Below are 16,603 nucleotides of genomic sequence, written 5' to 3'. Positions count from 1 at the left end.
AGGCTGTTTACTCAGGTGCTTTTACTGTTTGACACAACTCTCTGTTGTACGCTGCAATATTTAGCACATCACTGAGAAACAATTTTCATTTCAGCTGCTGTATTGAAGTATGAAAACAATGTGATGAATATTCGACAGTTCAACTGTTCTCCTCATCCCTACTGGCTGCCTAACTTCATGGATGTCTTTACATGGTCGCTGCCATTTGTCGGAGAAAAAGGTATAGCTATTGAACACTCATTTTACTGAAGGTAAATTTAAAATATTAGCAAAGTAAAATTGTAACATGTGGTACAGATGAAAGATAAAATCTAAATAAATTTATTTCTTTTGTACAGTAACGGAGATGTTGGTTAATGTCCTCAATATTTGCTCTGATGATGAGCTTATGTCTGAAGGCGATGATGCTTTTGATGGTAAGTGAGCTTTGTATTTTAATGGTGTACAGGTTATTCAAGTGATCAATAAATGTTCTTAACTACCCTCAACAAGTTCTTAACATATTATGTGTTTCAAACACACTATTTCTGGAGAATTTAAATAGTGTCTTGGAGAGTTGATTTGTTGGCATTGCTTTTTGTAAGGCAGCTTCACTAGTTCAGGTCTCCCAATCAAAGATTTCAGGAACCTTTTGTAAAACCTTCAGCTCCAGCCTCAATACCGTAATTCATCCCAAGCATTGATATAGCAATGATCCTCCTGCGAAGAAAGCATTGGCAGGTTAACTGTAAGAGTTTAATTTGAATCATTAGTTCAAAGTCAGTGGACAGATCACAGAGCTAAGTATAAATGGGAAAAATGCCCTGCAGGAAAATTGTTACAAAATGTTTGTTGAAGTGGTATCAAAAAACATTGACGGCAAAACACAAGTTGTTTACGTGGACTTTGATAGAGCCTTTCACAAGGTTCTGCATAGTAGACTAATTAGTAAAGTTAGATCACATGGGATTCAGGGAGAGCTAGCAAATTAAATACAGAATTGGCTTTATGGTAGGCGATGCATGTTTAAGGTGAGAGGAGAAAGATGTAAAAAAGACGTGAGGGGCAACTTTTTGTTTTACAGTGGTTGATGTATAGAATGAACAGCCAGAAGAAGTGGTGGATGCAGATACAGTTACAACACTTAAAGTACATTTGGATAAGTACATGAATAGGAAAGGTTTGGAGGGATATGGGCCAACGCAGACAGGTGGGATGAGTTTGATTTGGGAACGTGGTTTTCCTGGACTAGTTGGACTGAAGAGTCTACTTCCATGCTGTATTAGTCTAAGCTTCAAGTGTGGTTTATTTTTTAAATAGGTACAGCTGCAGCTCGGAAGGAGATCATTAGGAACAAGATTCGAGCAATTGGCAAAATGGCCAGAGTATTTTCTGTTCTCAGGTGAGAATTCCTTTTGTCTTCTAATTGTTCATAGTGTAAGAACCAAATGTGAGCATCTATTTCAATAATGTCCTCTTAAGGAAAGCTTTTAAAGAACACCTTGAGCAAACCTTTTGGTTATTAATCACTTAACGTTTTATATGGCTCTAGAATCTACAGTGGTTTTGCTAATTATTTTGTAAACACATTGTTTTATTGGATTTATAAGATAGCAAATGTCTCCCTACTCCGATCTTGGCTTAACGAATAATTGGAGTGTAAGGTGTGGTATTGAATTGGATATTCATAAATCACTGCTTTCCTGATCACAGTGCAAACTCTGGAATAGATCTTATTGCAATGTTGGCTGGGGAGGGAGTATTCAACCCGATCACAACCTGATTGGGATTCAGTGGTCTGCAGTTCACAGCACTACACCACTTGCCACCCTCCCTGGAAACTTCATACTGTTGAATAGTGTCATTGAATTTGGCAGTTACTTTCAGGTGAAAATGGGTAATTGCATGGATCTAAATCTTCAACAACACATGAGGGTCAAAGGGATGTTGTTGTGGTTATTTAGGTAGCAGTTTCTCACGTCTGTTTATATTAGGCAGAATTTATTTTCTTTGTATTCAGAACTTCTGCATAATATTCTCCATGTTTCACATTTACAGAGAGGAGAGTGAGAGTGTGCTGACACTGAAGGGATTAACTCCCACCGGAATGTTACCAAGTGGGGTGTTGGCAGGAGGACGACAGACCCTACAAAGTGGTAATGATGCATTGCCTCTTCCTGTGCCTCAAGTGGATTGGGGCATATCTCACTGTTTCACTAGCACTGCACCTAATGCATGCTGGGAGTTTGTGATGCTTTTTAGCTCCTGTCTCAGTGGCTGACCTAAGCACTGTTACTTGTAACCAGGCAATATGAATGCATGCTAACCAAGGTCTACATATCAGATATCAATATTGGTCATGTTTTATTTCCTGACCTTTGCTTTTGCTTAGATGCTTCTTCAGGTCGGGGGTATTTTTAAAGGTGACTATTTTAGGAGAGCTGCCTTGTATGTTGTAAATTCAGACATCCAAATAATTTAAATTGTGTAAACTACAGCTCTTAGTCCCATAAACAGTCAGGCTGCATATCCTGTTGACTTCAGGTGACCATGACCAAACAAACCAAGCTTCAGTGAAAAGAGCACAAATATTTTACATGTCCTATTACTATAAGTCAATTTGTTTATGATCGTTGTATGATATTCAGTCTTAACTTGAGAAAACCAATAAATGAGGCACAGTAAGCGTGGAGTATATCACATATACCCCATGAAATGGCACCAAAGTATTTATCCTCTGTTCATATTTGTGTACGGTGCATGCATGTTCACTCCGTTTGCTTGAATTGTCTTCAGATCTTGTAATGTGCTTTTCCTTCCTCCACAGATAAAACAATCTTCTGTGGCTCTGTGCATCAATGTTAGAAGTAGTTATGTCTGTGTAACTTTCCAGAAGTATCTTTTCAGGAAATATTGTGGAGTCTGTTAATTCATATTGGGACTTAAGATGATTGATTGTGTAAGAGTGAGTGTTTGAAATTGTGATCAAGTCTTTTTGACACCATTGCAATTGAATGGGAGGAAACTCATCCCAGCATTGGCTTGTGATTAAACTTCCTTTGAGTGTTCATACTTGTTTTATTTCAAAATAAAAATAGCCTATGGAATTCCAACTACAAACTGGTTTGATTCAAATACTTTGCAACACTGGGAGGAAGGGGCCCAAAATATTTTGAAACTTTATCTGGAATCAAATTCAATATTTGAGTATGTATGACAACAAAAGAATGAGTGACTGCTGATATGAGTTGCTGAACCAAAACTGCCTACCCTAACTCAATTTCCTCATTCTTACCCATTATCATCATAATTTTTCCTTATTAAAATACTGAGATTGTGTTACACTTTGTAATGTCTTTGCCTCTTTAGCTACTTGTGAAATATTCTATGTTGTAATAGTCCTCTGTGAGAAACAAATTATTCTGACTTCTCCATTTGTCCTGTTGATATCTTTTCGGCCCCTCATTAATTGATTCACCAAACAGTTATAGCGGTCTATTATCATCCGTGTCATAATCATCCCTCATTGCTTTTCAAACTTTTAATAGGTTGTTCTCAAACCTCTGTTCAGCTGGAAAAGTAAACAGTTGTAGAGTCTTTTGGCGTTGTTATAATCTCTCATTTGGTATCATTCTTTCTGAACCCTTTGATTCTGATATCCTTCTGTTAAGTTGTCCCTGTCATATTGTTCTCTTGCTTTTAAATACATGGGCAGTGGGTTTAATTTAATGAAATGAATTTGCCAGTCCATGGCCTTTGCTACCTACAGTCTTCCACCTTTTAAAAATCTGTCTGCTCTGTTACATCTATCAGTTCTGCAGTCTGTTTAGGATCTTGCTGGCTTAGCATGTTTATCTTTCACTATTTTCAAAAATGTATCAGTTGTTTCATTGCACTGAGTTGCATCTGTCATATTTCTGTTCATTGCCACCTATTTATGGTCTTCGCAATAGTTTGTATTGATGCCTAAGTTAGTATACTGAACAAACCTTTACAGTATTTCTTCTACACCCCAGGTCCAAGTCAATACTGTAAATGAATAATGGAAATCCCAGTTGCCTGATAGCCACATCTCAGCAATCTGAAAAAAAATCTAATTATCCCAAATTTTGACTTGTATTCGCTTTCCAATTTTGTAGCCTGACTGGCTATAGTCACTTAAGACTTTTTTGTTACAAGTTATTAAATGTCTTTGGAAAATACGTATCCATAAAAATCAATGTGTTATCTCTCTAACTTAATTTTATCAACTAATTAATTTCATCAAGCACAGTCTGTCTTTCAAAATCATTTGCTGTGTTTTCATGCCTAACCCTTGCCTTTCAAAGTGATTACTACCCTCATCCCATATTATGGGCTTTTAAAGTTTATCAACAACTGAGGTAAGATTAATTGTATTCTCGTTTGGTCAGTTTCCTAGCAGACTGTTGACAGTGAGAGATTGTTGTAAGATCTCAGGATTTTGTGGCATCTATATAAAGTCACTTCTGGACATGAGGCACTAATATTTCATCCCAATGCTGCATAACTGATTGTTCACACTGCTGTTTTTTCACAGAAAAGTAGGTTCTTAAAAATTTTGGATTCGGTAAATTCTAATTGAAACATTTAAATGATATATAATTTGTACATGTAATGGAAACTTTCATGTGCCACCATTATAGTACTGAAGCCTGAGTGATCACACTGGTACATCTTTGAAAATACACGTTTCTAGACTCAGTAGTTGTTTCATTGATTTTTTTGTAGTGTGATGATCATTCAACTATGCAGATCAAATCTTTTCTGTTCTCATACATAATTGGCCAACTTTGATTTGAGAGTCAAATTAGTTTATTTAGTGTTTGGAAAGGAAGGAAATTTAGCAAGAAAAATGAAGTGCTGAGAAAGGTCTAGCAGCATCTGTGCAGAGAGCAACAGATTAATGTTTCACATCCAATAGTAATCTTTGGCTCTGAAAAGGTCATAACCAAATGTTAGTTTTGTTTCTATCTGCACTTGTACTGCCCAACTTGCCAAGTTTTCCAGCACTTTGATTTTGTTTCATATCTCTGACATTTGTATTGTACTTCTAAAGACATTTTGTCAGTGTTCCATTTAGAACCTGAGTTCCTTGGTGGTAAGTTAGGTTATATGCTTCAGAACATCAGTTTCTTCAGGCAACAAATATTGCACATGGAATTGATCTAGGCTGAGAGGGAAATGGTTGAGTAGTGCGAAGAAAATTGTAATCCAGTGGCCTAGTTAATGCTCTGGGAACACTAGTTCAGATCTCACCTTGGCAGCTGTCAAATTTAAATTCAATTAATGAAATCTAGAATTGTACATTAACCTCCAGAAGAGTACCTGTAATGCTATCAGTTTCTTTCCTCAAAAACCTATATGGGTCATTCATGTCCTTTAGGGAAGGAAATTGGCTGTTCTTGCCAGGACTGGCCTACAGTGAGTCCAGGCTCTTAGCAATGTGGTTGACTCTTAACTGTCCACTGAAATGGCTGAATAACACACTGTTCAAGGGTAATTAGGGTTTGGCTACTGTATGTCATGAAATAATAAAGTGTTGATGTCCCATGAAAGAATTGTTAAAAACTGTACATTATCTATTTGCACCTCCTGGTTACACAGACCTAACATTATGCCCCTCGATATTTTAAATGAGATGTTTTAAATTCAAAGTTGGCCTTCATTAATAATGTAAACAATCAGGTATTTTCCAAGTTAAAAAATCTCAACACCAGGTTATAGTCCAACAGGTTTATCTGGAAGTACTAGCTTTCACAGCACTGCTCCTTCAGGTAACTTAGCTTCCAAATAAACCTGTTGGACTATAACCTGGTGTTGAGATTTTTAACTTTGTCCATCCATCCAACAACAGCACCTCCACATCATGGTATTCACTAAGCCCAGTTTTCTTTTCAATTGACGTTAATGATCAAGAAAATTGAACAAGATATAAAACTGACTACCATTATGCACCAGACTCATTCTGCACTTTTAGCAGAGATCAATTTCATTCTCCATGTCATCTGCAAGAGTTGCAATCTTTTTGAGGATGGAGAAGGAAACCACTTGGTTGGATGAGGACATTTTGGAGCTACTTTATTTTACATCCATCGAGTTAAAAATTGTTATGTTTGGTACAAATTGTCATCTTGTAAAATAATGAAAATATTATACTTGCTCACATGGGTTCTTTACTTTGGCAAATGAAATGATCTTTAACCTTACTCTAATCTTCTCTCCGCCTTTGCTGGAAATCCATGGCCTTAGCTTTCTTTGGAAAGAGTAACCTGACTGACAGCTCATGTATCTGTCTTTGAACCTCTCTCTGTATGTTCACAACCTTGATGAGCACGTGGAGCCCAGGCACTTCTCCACATGATTAACTTGACATGCTTACCAGTTGCCAAGGCACATATATATATTTTCAGGAGCTGTGGCAGGAAGCAACATCAAAGCTTAATCCATAATAGATTTTTAAAAGAAGAGTTATCAAGGGTGCAGGAACAGAGATGTGAAGATCACACGTGCATACTTATGACGAGAATGTGGTAATTGGCAAATCTCTCTTTAATAACAAGAATGTGTCACATTTTTTGTAATAGAACTTCTGAAAGTGCTTCATAGGAATGTTATAAAATAGAATAGTAAAAACGGTAATGAAGCAGTCAGATTGTGAATAAATGCACAACTAATTCATACCTGGGAACTCTTGTTTCAGGAAAGAAACACATTATTATGTGACTCCAGTCTGACATCAAAGTTGTTGACTGACATCTGAAGTGGACTAGTAAGAAATTTGAGGGTATGTAGGGTTGAGCATTTATTGGTAGCGTTGCCAGTAATGCCCTTATCCTTTATTGGAAAATAAAATTTTAACCTATATTGCATATACAACCTTGATAAAGACCCAAATATTGAAACTGTTCCTCAAAGCTGCTTAAAGATTTCAGGCAGAGACTTGTGTCTAATGTTTGCTGTGCAACATGCTTGAGCTATTTCCCAGAAATGAATGGAGGGCCTTGCTGCTTGGAATTATGCAAGGATTAACTAGACTGTAATGAAGGGTTAACCAAATTTCACACCACATGATGCAAATCTGTATTATCAGATTTAATACATTTGTTTTATTTAAAGTTTGAAATTTTTAATTTATGCATTCAGGATTATAAACATACCATGTAGAAGCATGCAAAAAGCTAGTTATACATTTTTTTAATTCCAAATTTGTACAGTCAGGAATCAGACCTAAATCTGTTGCATTGTGCTTTGATTTATTTAAGCAGATATTGGGCAATGCAGCATCATCTTGATAAGAGTGGTTAGTATTTTGAACAGTATTTTGTGATTAGTCCCCCATGATTACTCCATGTTGATCTGCACTCTCTACAAACTGCAGTTTAACCCAAGAGCTTGACCTCATCTACATTTAAGCCTATTATCGCCATTGTTTCTTTGAAGACTCCATAGTTGCCTCACGCCCCAGTAGAATTAAAGATTCCAATGCTTGCTTTCGAATCCATCTATAGCTTCTCCTTGGCTGTTCCCTAATCTGTATATGTGTATTGTAGCCAAACCTTTGGTATCTGTCTACTCTGTATTCCATGCACTATTTCCCCCCCCACCCCCATCACTTTGGATCGTTGACAATGCACTTTGACCGACAGCTGCCTTCCCCGAAGAAGGCCTCACTGAATCCTTGGGTCTTCCCATCTCCTTCTCATTTTCAAAATCTGAAAAAGATTTCCCATGCTGTACTTTCATTGTTGCCCTTCAAAGATGCATATTTTTCCGTTTTGCTGCGTACTCAGCGCCGACAGTGCGAGAAGTTGGATATGAAAGGTGAGATTGTGGGTTAAATTTTAGACTCCTTTCACCAGTGATTTAGAGGACTGCACTGAGTCCAGAGTCTCAGTACCTTTAAAGTATCTAATTACCTGCACGTTCTCTCCCCAGCTGTCTTCAACATTTGTCTGAACATTTACCTTGTTGGAAAACACAGTTGTAAAACCATTATTTGTGATGCTCTTTCGATTAGATAAACTAAAATGTATCACTTCAGGTTTAATGAAAACGTGCTTTTCTATATCAGTGTAGTGGGTTTGAAATAAACCTGTGCTTTCCTTATAATACTTATTAACGTTTGGATTGAGAGTAGTTCATTCGCATCATGGAAAGCTGATTTTAAACCACAGAGCGCACAAAGGCAAAATACTAAACTGGATGGTTTACAATAGTCTTCTGTGCTCAGAATTGCAAAATAGCCCAGGGTATCTTAAGTGGTACTATCATTGGCAACCTAATTTATGCTGCTTCTCGCAGCACTCGGATCATCTGATGTATTTTGGAGATTGCAGCTTACCTTGTGTGCTGATAACAAGCAGGCTGAGCACTGAGGCTGTTTGTACAGGACAGCTTCTTGGTGGGCATCTACCTTTTTAATCCAGTAAGGACATTTCACATGTTTCCTGAGCCCTCTTCCTGTTGCTGACTGAATTTTTCACTGCACAATGAAGCAGTTGGACCCCTCTAATATTGCAGAGTTGCTTTGGCCATTAAATGAACTCCTCACGAGACTTAAAGTATGTACTCCCTTCAGTCATTCAGAAATTCAGCTGCAAATGTCTTTTAAGTGTTGTAATTGTATCTGCATCTACTACTTCCTCTGGCAGCTCATTCCATATATGCACCACCCTTTGTGAGGAAAAAGTTGTCCTCAAGTCCCTTTTAAATCTTTTCCCCTCTCACCTTAAACCTATGTCCACTAGTTTTGAACTCCCCTGCCATAGAGAAAATAAGTTTTCTTTGCTGCACCTTTTCCAATTTAATAATCTTCTTCCTTATAGAAGGGCAGCCAGAACTGTACACAGTACTCAAAAAGTCATCTCACCAAAGTCCTTTACAGACGCAACATGACATCCCAACTCGTTTACTCAGTGCACTGATCAATGAAGGTAAGGGTGCCAAACATTTGGAATACTGTGTACATTTCTAGTTGCCCTGCTGTAAGAAGGATGTTATTGAACTGGAAAAGATGCAATAAAGATCTACAAAGATGTTACCAAGACTTAAAGGTTTGAGGAATAGTCTGGGACTCTTTTTTTTTGGAGGGGTGACCTTATAGAGATTTATAAAATCATGACAGGCATAGATAAGGTGAATAGGCAAGACCTTTTCCTCCGGTTAGGGGAGTCCAAAACTAGAGAGCAAAAGGCTAAGGGGAGAGATTTAAAAGGGACCTGAGAGGCAACCTTTTCACACAGCTTGTATGGAACAAGCTGCCAGAGGAAATGGTAGAAGCAGTACAGTTAAAACATTTAAAAGGCATTTGGACAGGTACAGGGATAGGAAATGTTTAGAGGGATATGAGCCAAAAGTAGGAAAATGGAATTAGTTAAATTTTGGAAACCTGGTCAGCATGGATGAGTTGGGCCGAAAGGCCTGTTTTTATTCTGTATAAGGAGAAAGTGAGGTCTGCAGATGCTGGAGATCAAAGTTGAAACTTTATTGCTGGAACAGCACAGCAGGTCAGGCAGCATCCAGGGAACAGGAGATTCCTGAAGAAGGGCCTGTGCCCGAAACGTCAAATCTCCTGTTCCCTGGATGCTGCCTGACCTGCTGTGCTGTTCCAGCAATAAAGTTTCAACTTTATTCTGTATAACCCTAACTCTAAAACACCTACTTTTCTGATCCTTACCCAGCAACCTAAAAGCAGAGCAAAAACATGCAACTGGTACAGTGGGAGTTGTTTATTTTATTCACTAAATTAACAAATAAAAAATTAGGTGAATGTGCTATACTTGTAAGGAACACCCTGGGTTTGCCTTCTAAATTTAGATTTTCTTCAAAAATTCTATGAAAGAGATCAAAAGTTTTAGACTTGGCTTAGCAGTACACATGGAAATACCCATGTTCAACTTCTGATTCTTCATGAATTTAATGCAGATTTTTATGCAGTTGATCTAGTGCCTGTCATTCTGCTCAGTAGTCCAGATTGTCAACTCCAGAGGTGAGGGGGAATGGACTTGCCTGTGATCACTCCCTCTTCGATTTAATAATCCTATTATGTCAAGGTTTGTCTGCATTCGTTCATGCGTTGAAATAACCTGGGTGAGGTATATCACCCACAGAACTGTACCCGAGCAAAGAGAAGTCAGGGATTGGGAGTTGGCTGGAAAGGAACAAACTGATTTGAATTGCATCCAGGTGTCCTAATGATGGTTGTTTCCAGAATATTATGTAGCATCTGGAGAAATGAAGAATATCTGTAATCACTGCGGACAGAAATATAGAATTAACATTTCAACTTGGTATCCAGTTTTGATATGAAGTCGGCTCCTTAACTCTGTTTCAAGGTGCCATGCTGAGTCTCCATATCTAGTTTCTCTTGCCCCAAATATTCCCCTCTGCTTTACTGCCAGTGTTATGTTCTACTCACTGATCAGTGGAAATAAAATTTGCTTTTGTAATACTTTGTCCTTGAAAGCTATTTGAAATCTTGGGGGCAAAAAAAAGCACAAAACCCATGAGATTGAAACAGTTTAAAATAAATGCAAGGTTGTCCATTTTGGCTGGAAAACTGTAAGGGCAAGTTATTATTATTTTAAATGAGAAGCCAATTCAAAGTGCGTCAGTGCATAGGGATCTAGGTATTTTTGTGCATGAATCACAAAGTGGGTATGCAATTACAACTTAAAGGCAAGTGGAATCCTGGTATTCATTGCAAAGGGTCTGGATTATAAAAGTAAAGAAGTGTTGTTATTATATAAGGTGTTGGTGAGATCGCACCTGGAATAGTGTGATCTCTATTTGGGGAAGGATGTGGTGGCACTAGAAGTAGTTTAATAGAGATTCACCAGGTTGATTCCAAGGATGAAAGGGCTGTTGTACGAGGAGTGATTGAATAGTTTGGGCTTGTATTTGCTAGAGTTCGGAAGAATTTGGGAGGGGAGGGAATCTGATTGAGGTATATCAAGTACTAAATGAAATTGATAACGTGGACATTGAAGATGTTTTCTCCCCTTGTGGAACAGTGCCAGTATGACTCTTCCTGTACTGTGGTGTCTGGTACAAGCAAAGCCCATGTTCCCCAGTATGTGGGATGTTGCTTACTGGAGTAGTTAGTGAAATAGGCTGCAGCATTCGTATATCAAAAATGGAGAGTTTTAGAAGTGATGGACAAAAACATTTGCTCCGGCAACATTAGCTCCCCAGAACTAAATGTGCCCATATGGTAATTGGACAAATACAAGAAATATTGAAAATGCATAGCTGGATGATCAGTAAGGCCTCTCTGCCTTTAACTGAGCATTCAGCTGTCTTTTAAAGAAAACCAGTCGATATCTATAAAGTATGTTACTAATCTTTCCCTTTGTTTCCCATCGTGCAGCTTTTGCAATTTATTTGATAAACTATCAGCTTTAATAGCTGATAAATCTATTTTAATTAAAACTTAGTTCGCAATGTGACATTAACCAATCGCAAAAGCTCCTTAACATGGAATAATTCTCTGTTGGCAAAACTAAATGAACTTGCTTTTCAATTACGTGGAAACTTAAAGCCACCTCCTTTGAATCAAAAGCTTTTTTTATGTAAAATCATGTTGGTCCCAATAGCTTTAGTGCCAGCAATTTCATCTATAAAACAGTTGCTGCAATGTCACAGACCCTGATTTACAATGAACTCTTTTGCATGTCGTAAACAGAGTTTAATTTTAAGAGACTGTACTCTTCTATCTTTATATTTGTGTTGAGGAGGTGCCCTTGTCGAGGACTAACATGTAAATCTAATATGTTGTAATGGAATGATTGTAGATATTTCCTAATCAACCTGTCAGATGTGATTACAAACCTCTGCGTCAGGAGTGTGAGGGAATGCTATTCACTTGTCTGGATCTCTGCAACTCCAACAACCTTCAAGCTTGACACCATCCAGGACAAATGCAGCCTTATTGATTGATGCACATCCATAACCAACCACTCTTTACTACTAAAGTTCAGCCGCAGTAGTGTGTATCATCTGCAACGTGCACTGCAGAAATTCACCAAAAATTCATTAACAGCACCTTCCAAACCCATGACCAAGGACAAGGGCATCAGGTACATGGGAACACTGATACCAGCAAATTTCCCTGCAAGCAGTTCACTACTTGATGTGGAAATTTATCACCATACCTTCAGTGTTGATGGACAAAAATCTTAGAGTTCCCTCCCTAATGACATTGTGGATCTACTTACAGTGCAAACTGCAGCAGTTCAGGAAGGCGGGTAACTAGGGACAGGTAATTGATGCTGGCCCCTCTAGTGTCCCACAACTGGGGGAAAAAATTCAAAGTTCCGTACCTAAAATTCATTCTATGCTCTTGCCAACCTCAGTTCTTCTTCTAAGTTGTGCTTAGCTTAGAGAAGTACTGAATATGCCCTACTGCAATCTCAGCTGATTATTCAGCAGGGTGCTTCCTTGCTCTTGAAGCTGAAACTTCAACGAACAAGGACAAAGAACAGTACAGTGCAAGAATAGGCCCATTGGCCAACCATGACTGTGTCTTTTGCCTCTATGCTATCCATAATCCCTAGTCCCTAACTATTCATGTATCTGTGAAGATGCCTTTTAAATGTTGCTATTGTCTGTCTCCTCTACTACCTCTAGCAGCTCATTCCACCACCCTCTGTGTTTATATAAAAAAAACCCTTGCATGTCACATCTTTAAGCTTGACCCCCTTTCACTTATCCCCATAAACCCTAGTAATATTTCTACTCCAAAGAAAATGATTTCCACTGTCCATTCTATCCGTGCCTCTCATGATTTTGTTAACTTCCATCGGGTGGCCACTCGTCCTTTGGTGTTCAAGTGAAAACAAACAAAGTTTGTCCAATCCCTCATTAGCTAATACCCTCCCAACCTTGCAACATCCTGGTGAACTTCCAGTATCTTCTCCAAACCCCCCTCATTCTTCTGGTAGTGTGGCAACCAGCACTGTTCACAGTATTCAAATGTGGCCTAACTTAATTGTTGTACAGCTGCAACATGACTTGAGGAGAAAGTGAGGTCTGCAGATGCTGGAGATCAGAGCTGAAAATGTGTTGCTGGAGAAGCGTAGCAAGTCAGGCAGCATCCAGGGAACAGGAGAATCGACGTTTCGGGCATAAGCATGACTTGCAACATGACTTGCCAATTTTTGTACTCTATGCCGTGGCGATGAAGGCAAGCTTGCCATATGCCAGCTTGACCACCGTATCATCTTGATGCTACTTTCAGGGAACTGTAGACCTAAATTCCTAGATTCTTCTGCATGCTGATTCTGCTAAGATTGTCATTTATTATATATAGTACACTGTTTATTTCAAAAGATCCAGAATCTATGTTGAGCATTCCTAGGACATCATCTACCCAGCTGTATGTGTATTTGATGATTTCTGGGCCATTGTGAATGTCACAATCATACATAACTTACTGGATTAACTAGATTGCATCAGATCTCCTAATTTCGATACAAAACCCCAGATCCTCAGTCAGGTCACTTCCTGTAGCAGGTTAATGCTTGCTGTCTTATCCCATTTCATTCCTACTATCAGATTTCATAAAGATTAGACAAAACTGAGCAGCTTCTAGGTCATTACAGAGGGCATTCAAGAGTCGGCTGAAAATGTGTTGCTGGAAAAGCGCAGCAGGTCAGGCAGCATCCAAGGAATAGGAGAATCGACGTTTCGGGCATAAGCCCTGAAGAAGGGCTTATGCCCGAAACGTCGATTCTCCTGCCCCTTGGATGCTGCCTGACCTGCTGCGCTTTTCCAGCAACACATTTTCAGCTACTCCAGCATCTGCAGTCCTCACTTTCTCTTCGAAGGCATTCAAGAGTCAGCCACATTGCTGTAGATCTGAAGTTGTGTATAGGCCAGACCATATGAAGACAGATTTTCCTTTCCTAAAGGAATTAGAGGGACAGGGGGCATTTTACACCAATTGACAATGACTTTGTGGTCACCACTAGATTCGTTTTTAATTCCAGATTTACTGATTGAAATTCAGTTTCACTATTTGCAGTGCTAGGATTCAAACCCATATTCCCGGAGCCTGGTACCATGGATTGCTAGTTTAGTGATAATACCATCTCCCTCAACCCTCAATCCCTTGTCCCGAAAGTCCAGGACAATTTGAAAAAATGGTTTAAGAAGCATATGAATCCCACAAATCCATAAATTGAGGAACAAATTACACTGGTTTGGCCTCAGCTAAAGTATTGAGGCTGATTCTGAGCATACTTCAAAGGATGCTTTCCAGGATGTTAGGAAGAATGAGTGACTTCAGCTGTGAGGTGATGTTAAGTAAGATGAACATTTTGGAGTGAGTAGGCAGAGATAAATTAGCCTCCATCTGAGTCACTCAGTATCCAAAGGCCATTAATTCAAAACCATTGGCTCTTAAGAGAGGAGTGAAGAGAATTTGCTTTATTGAGTTGTTGGCTCTGTGAATGATTCCTCATCCCTGAAACCATTTTTGTGAAATGCTTCTGCAATACCTTTTGCATCCTTGCTAAGATGTAGTGCCTAGAACGTGGTGTATTAACTCCACTTGCGGCCAAACCAGAGTTGAAGTTAAACATAATTTACAAGCTCTTGCATTCTATACTCTAATGCTAAATTCTGGCATCCCTGCATGATTTACATTCTCTCAACTTGTTTCCAAGTATCGATGCCCAAGGAATTCTATTAACCTGAGCATCCCCCTCTCTGGAAAACAGCAATTAATCTGCTGACCTGTTATTCAGCCAATTTCTTATACGAGTCTAAACGAGTCCCTTTTGGAAATCTATGCGTACCATACAAACAGCATTACTCTCGTCAATCTCTGGCCTTTCATCAAAACAACGCAAGCTAGTTAGTCAAATGCAGTTTCCTCTTAAGTCCATGCTGGCCAAGTGACTATTCATTTTGTCCTGAATAATTGTTTCTCAAAGTTTCCCCAACACAAAGATTAAATTAAGAGGACTGTAATTGTTGGGTTTATTTTCACACCCTTTTTGTGAATAAAGGTATATCATTTGCAGTTCATCAGTCTTCCCAGTACGCCAATTTGAGGGTTAAAATCCACTTTGACCTTGAATAATCAGACAACACCTAGGTAGCCTCAATCCAATTAATAATCCAGAGTGATGACTCTCTGTTTCCATATGTTGTCCTAGCCGCTACATCTTAAAGCTTCCTAAAGAGGTATAAATTATCCCCCAAATCATGTCGCCATCTCTGTTCCTCTTGGGCTGAGGGACTAAAACTAAGCACAGCACTCTGAATGAAATCATATCAAATAAATAGTTCAATCTAATTGAGGAAATACTGTGGTTTCATAGTGGAACTCTCCTCTCTCAATTAGAGGATCTCAGCAGTTTTGCGCACAAAATATAGGCCAAAACTCTGATCTGCCACCATGGTTCAGGGCTTTACCTCCAACACGGTATTTGTACCTGCTGTGTGAATAATACTGCTATGGTACAGTGATAATATCATGAGCATTACCTTCAAACATATACTGACTATGAGACACAAAACAATACTGTCTGCCACGTGGCGAGTTGTAAAAGGACCCGTGATCCGATCTGAAAAAAAGAAGGGAAGGTCTCCTGGTGTGTTGGGCAGTATCTATCCCTCAGTAAATATCACAAAAAAAAAATTGTCTGGGTATGTGTGTCATTACCTTTTGAGGGGCCTTGCTTTATAGTAATTAGTTGCCATGTTTTCCTGTATTATAACAGTGGTGTCTTTTCACTCCTTACCTGATTGGCTGTAAAGTGTCCTGGGATTGCCTGATTTCACAAATGGTGCTGGATAAAGTGCAAATAATTTCTTTTCTGGAGTGGCAAATTGAGTTAGAATCGAGAGATAATATTGCTGAGGTAGATGAGGCAATGCCCTGGGTTACAGGCACATGGTGTGTATTTGCATTTAAAAGGCAAGAGACCCTGATAGTGGAACCTGAATAATGTTAGAGGGAGTTTACTGGCTTGGTGAAAGCAAAATTTGACTTACTTTGCCATTTCAGTCCATATCCATTCTAACTTGACACTGTTTTGTGGCTGCATTGTGATGTGTTTAATCATGCAGGTTTTCCTCACTGAAACAGATGTTTGTATATTTTATAAGAATAGTACAAGTGGATAAAAAACTTGAATCAAGACTTCTTTGAAAGCTGCAGATGCTTCTTGCATTGGATAATTAGAATCCTTTTCCTGATTTATGGACACTGCCTAGGTTAAACATCAAGCTACAACCTGAGGACATGATCAAGTGTGATGCCTCCAAGGGTGAATAACTTGCAGAATGTGGAGGATGGCCAATTGAGTGAGGAACTGAAAAGCTACCAGAGTCTTTATGGCGAGGGTGAAAATTTAGATAGAGATATAAAAGTTGAATATTTTTTCTAAGGATTGGGATAGAAATAATACACAAGATAAGTTTGGGACTTTTACATAGAAATTGAAAGGGGCTATCCCAGATTGGGTATGAGCTGACTAAATTGTTGCATCAGTTGGATTAGTAGAATATTTGTTTACAGCTGAAGTAATCACATTACTCTTGGGCTTTCTTACCTGCAGTGAATGCAGTGTTGACATTCCCACTGTGAAACAGT

At 38.7% G+C, this 16,603-nt stretch overlaps 1 protein-coding gene across 4 annotated transcripts in view; it reads left to right on the top strand.

Moving 5' to 3' along the window:
* LOC122541750 (serine/threonine-protein phosphatase 2B catalytic subunit beta isoform) overlaps window positions 1–16,603 on the top strand; it is a 121,492-nt gene that overhangs the window by 95,705 nt on the left and 9,184 nt on the right. For 3 of the 4 annotated variants that reach the window (XM_043678657.2, XM_043678659.2, XM_087982397.1), the window contains exons 9-12: window positions 95–220; window positions 339–416; window positions 1,300–1,381; window positions 2,038–2,135. In XM_043678657.2, coding sequence (XP_043534592.1) covers window positions 95–220; window positions 339–416; window positions 1,300–1,381; window positions 2,038–2,135 — 384 coding nt within the window. Of the gene's footprint in view, window positions 1–94; window positions 221–338; window positions 417–1,299; window positions 1,382–2,037; window positions 2,136–6,700; window positions 6,785–8,825; window positions 8,934–16,603 lie in introns of all 4 variants that reach the window. The other variant, XR_015754249.1, reaches the window with a different exon arrangement.

Source organism: Chiloscyllium plagiosum, unplaced genomic scaffold (assembly GCF_037043375.1).
Source record: "Chiloscyllium plagiosum isolate Xiang-an unplaced genomic scaffold, Cpla_swu_hap1 HiC_scaffold_43, whole genome shotgun sequence".
Taxonomy (NCBI): Eukaryota; Metazoa; Chordata; class Chondrichthyes; order Orectolobiformes; family Hemiscylliidae; genus Chiloscyllium; species Chiloscyllium plagiosum.
The sequence above is the reverse complement of the archived record's forward strand: the minus strand, read 5'-3'. Positions and strand labels throughout refer to the sequence as shown.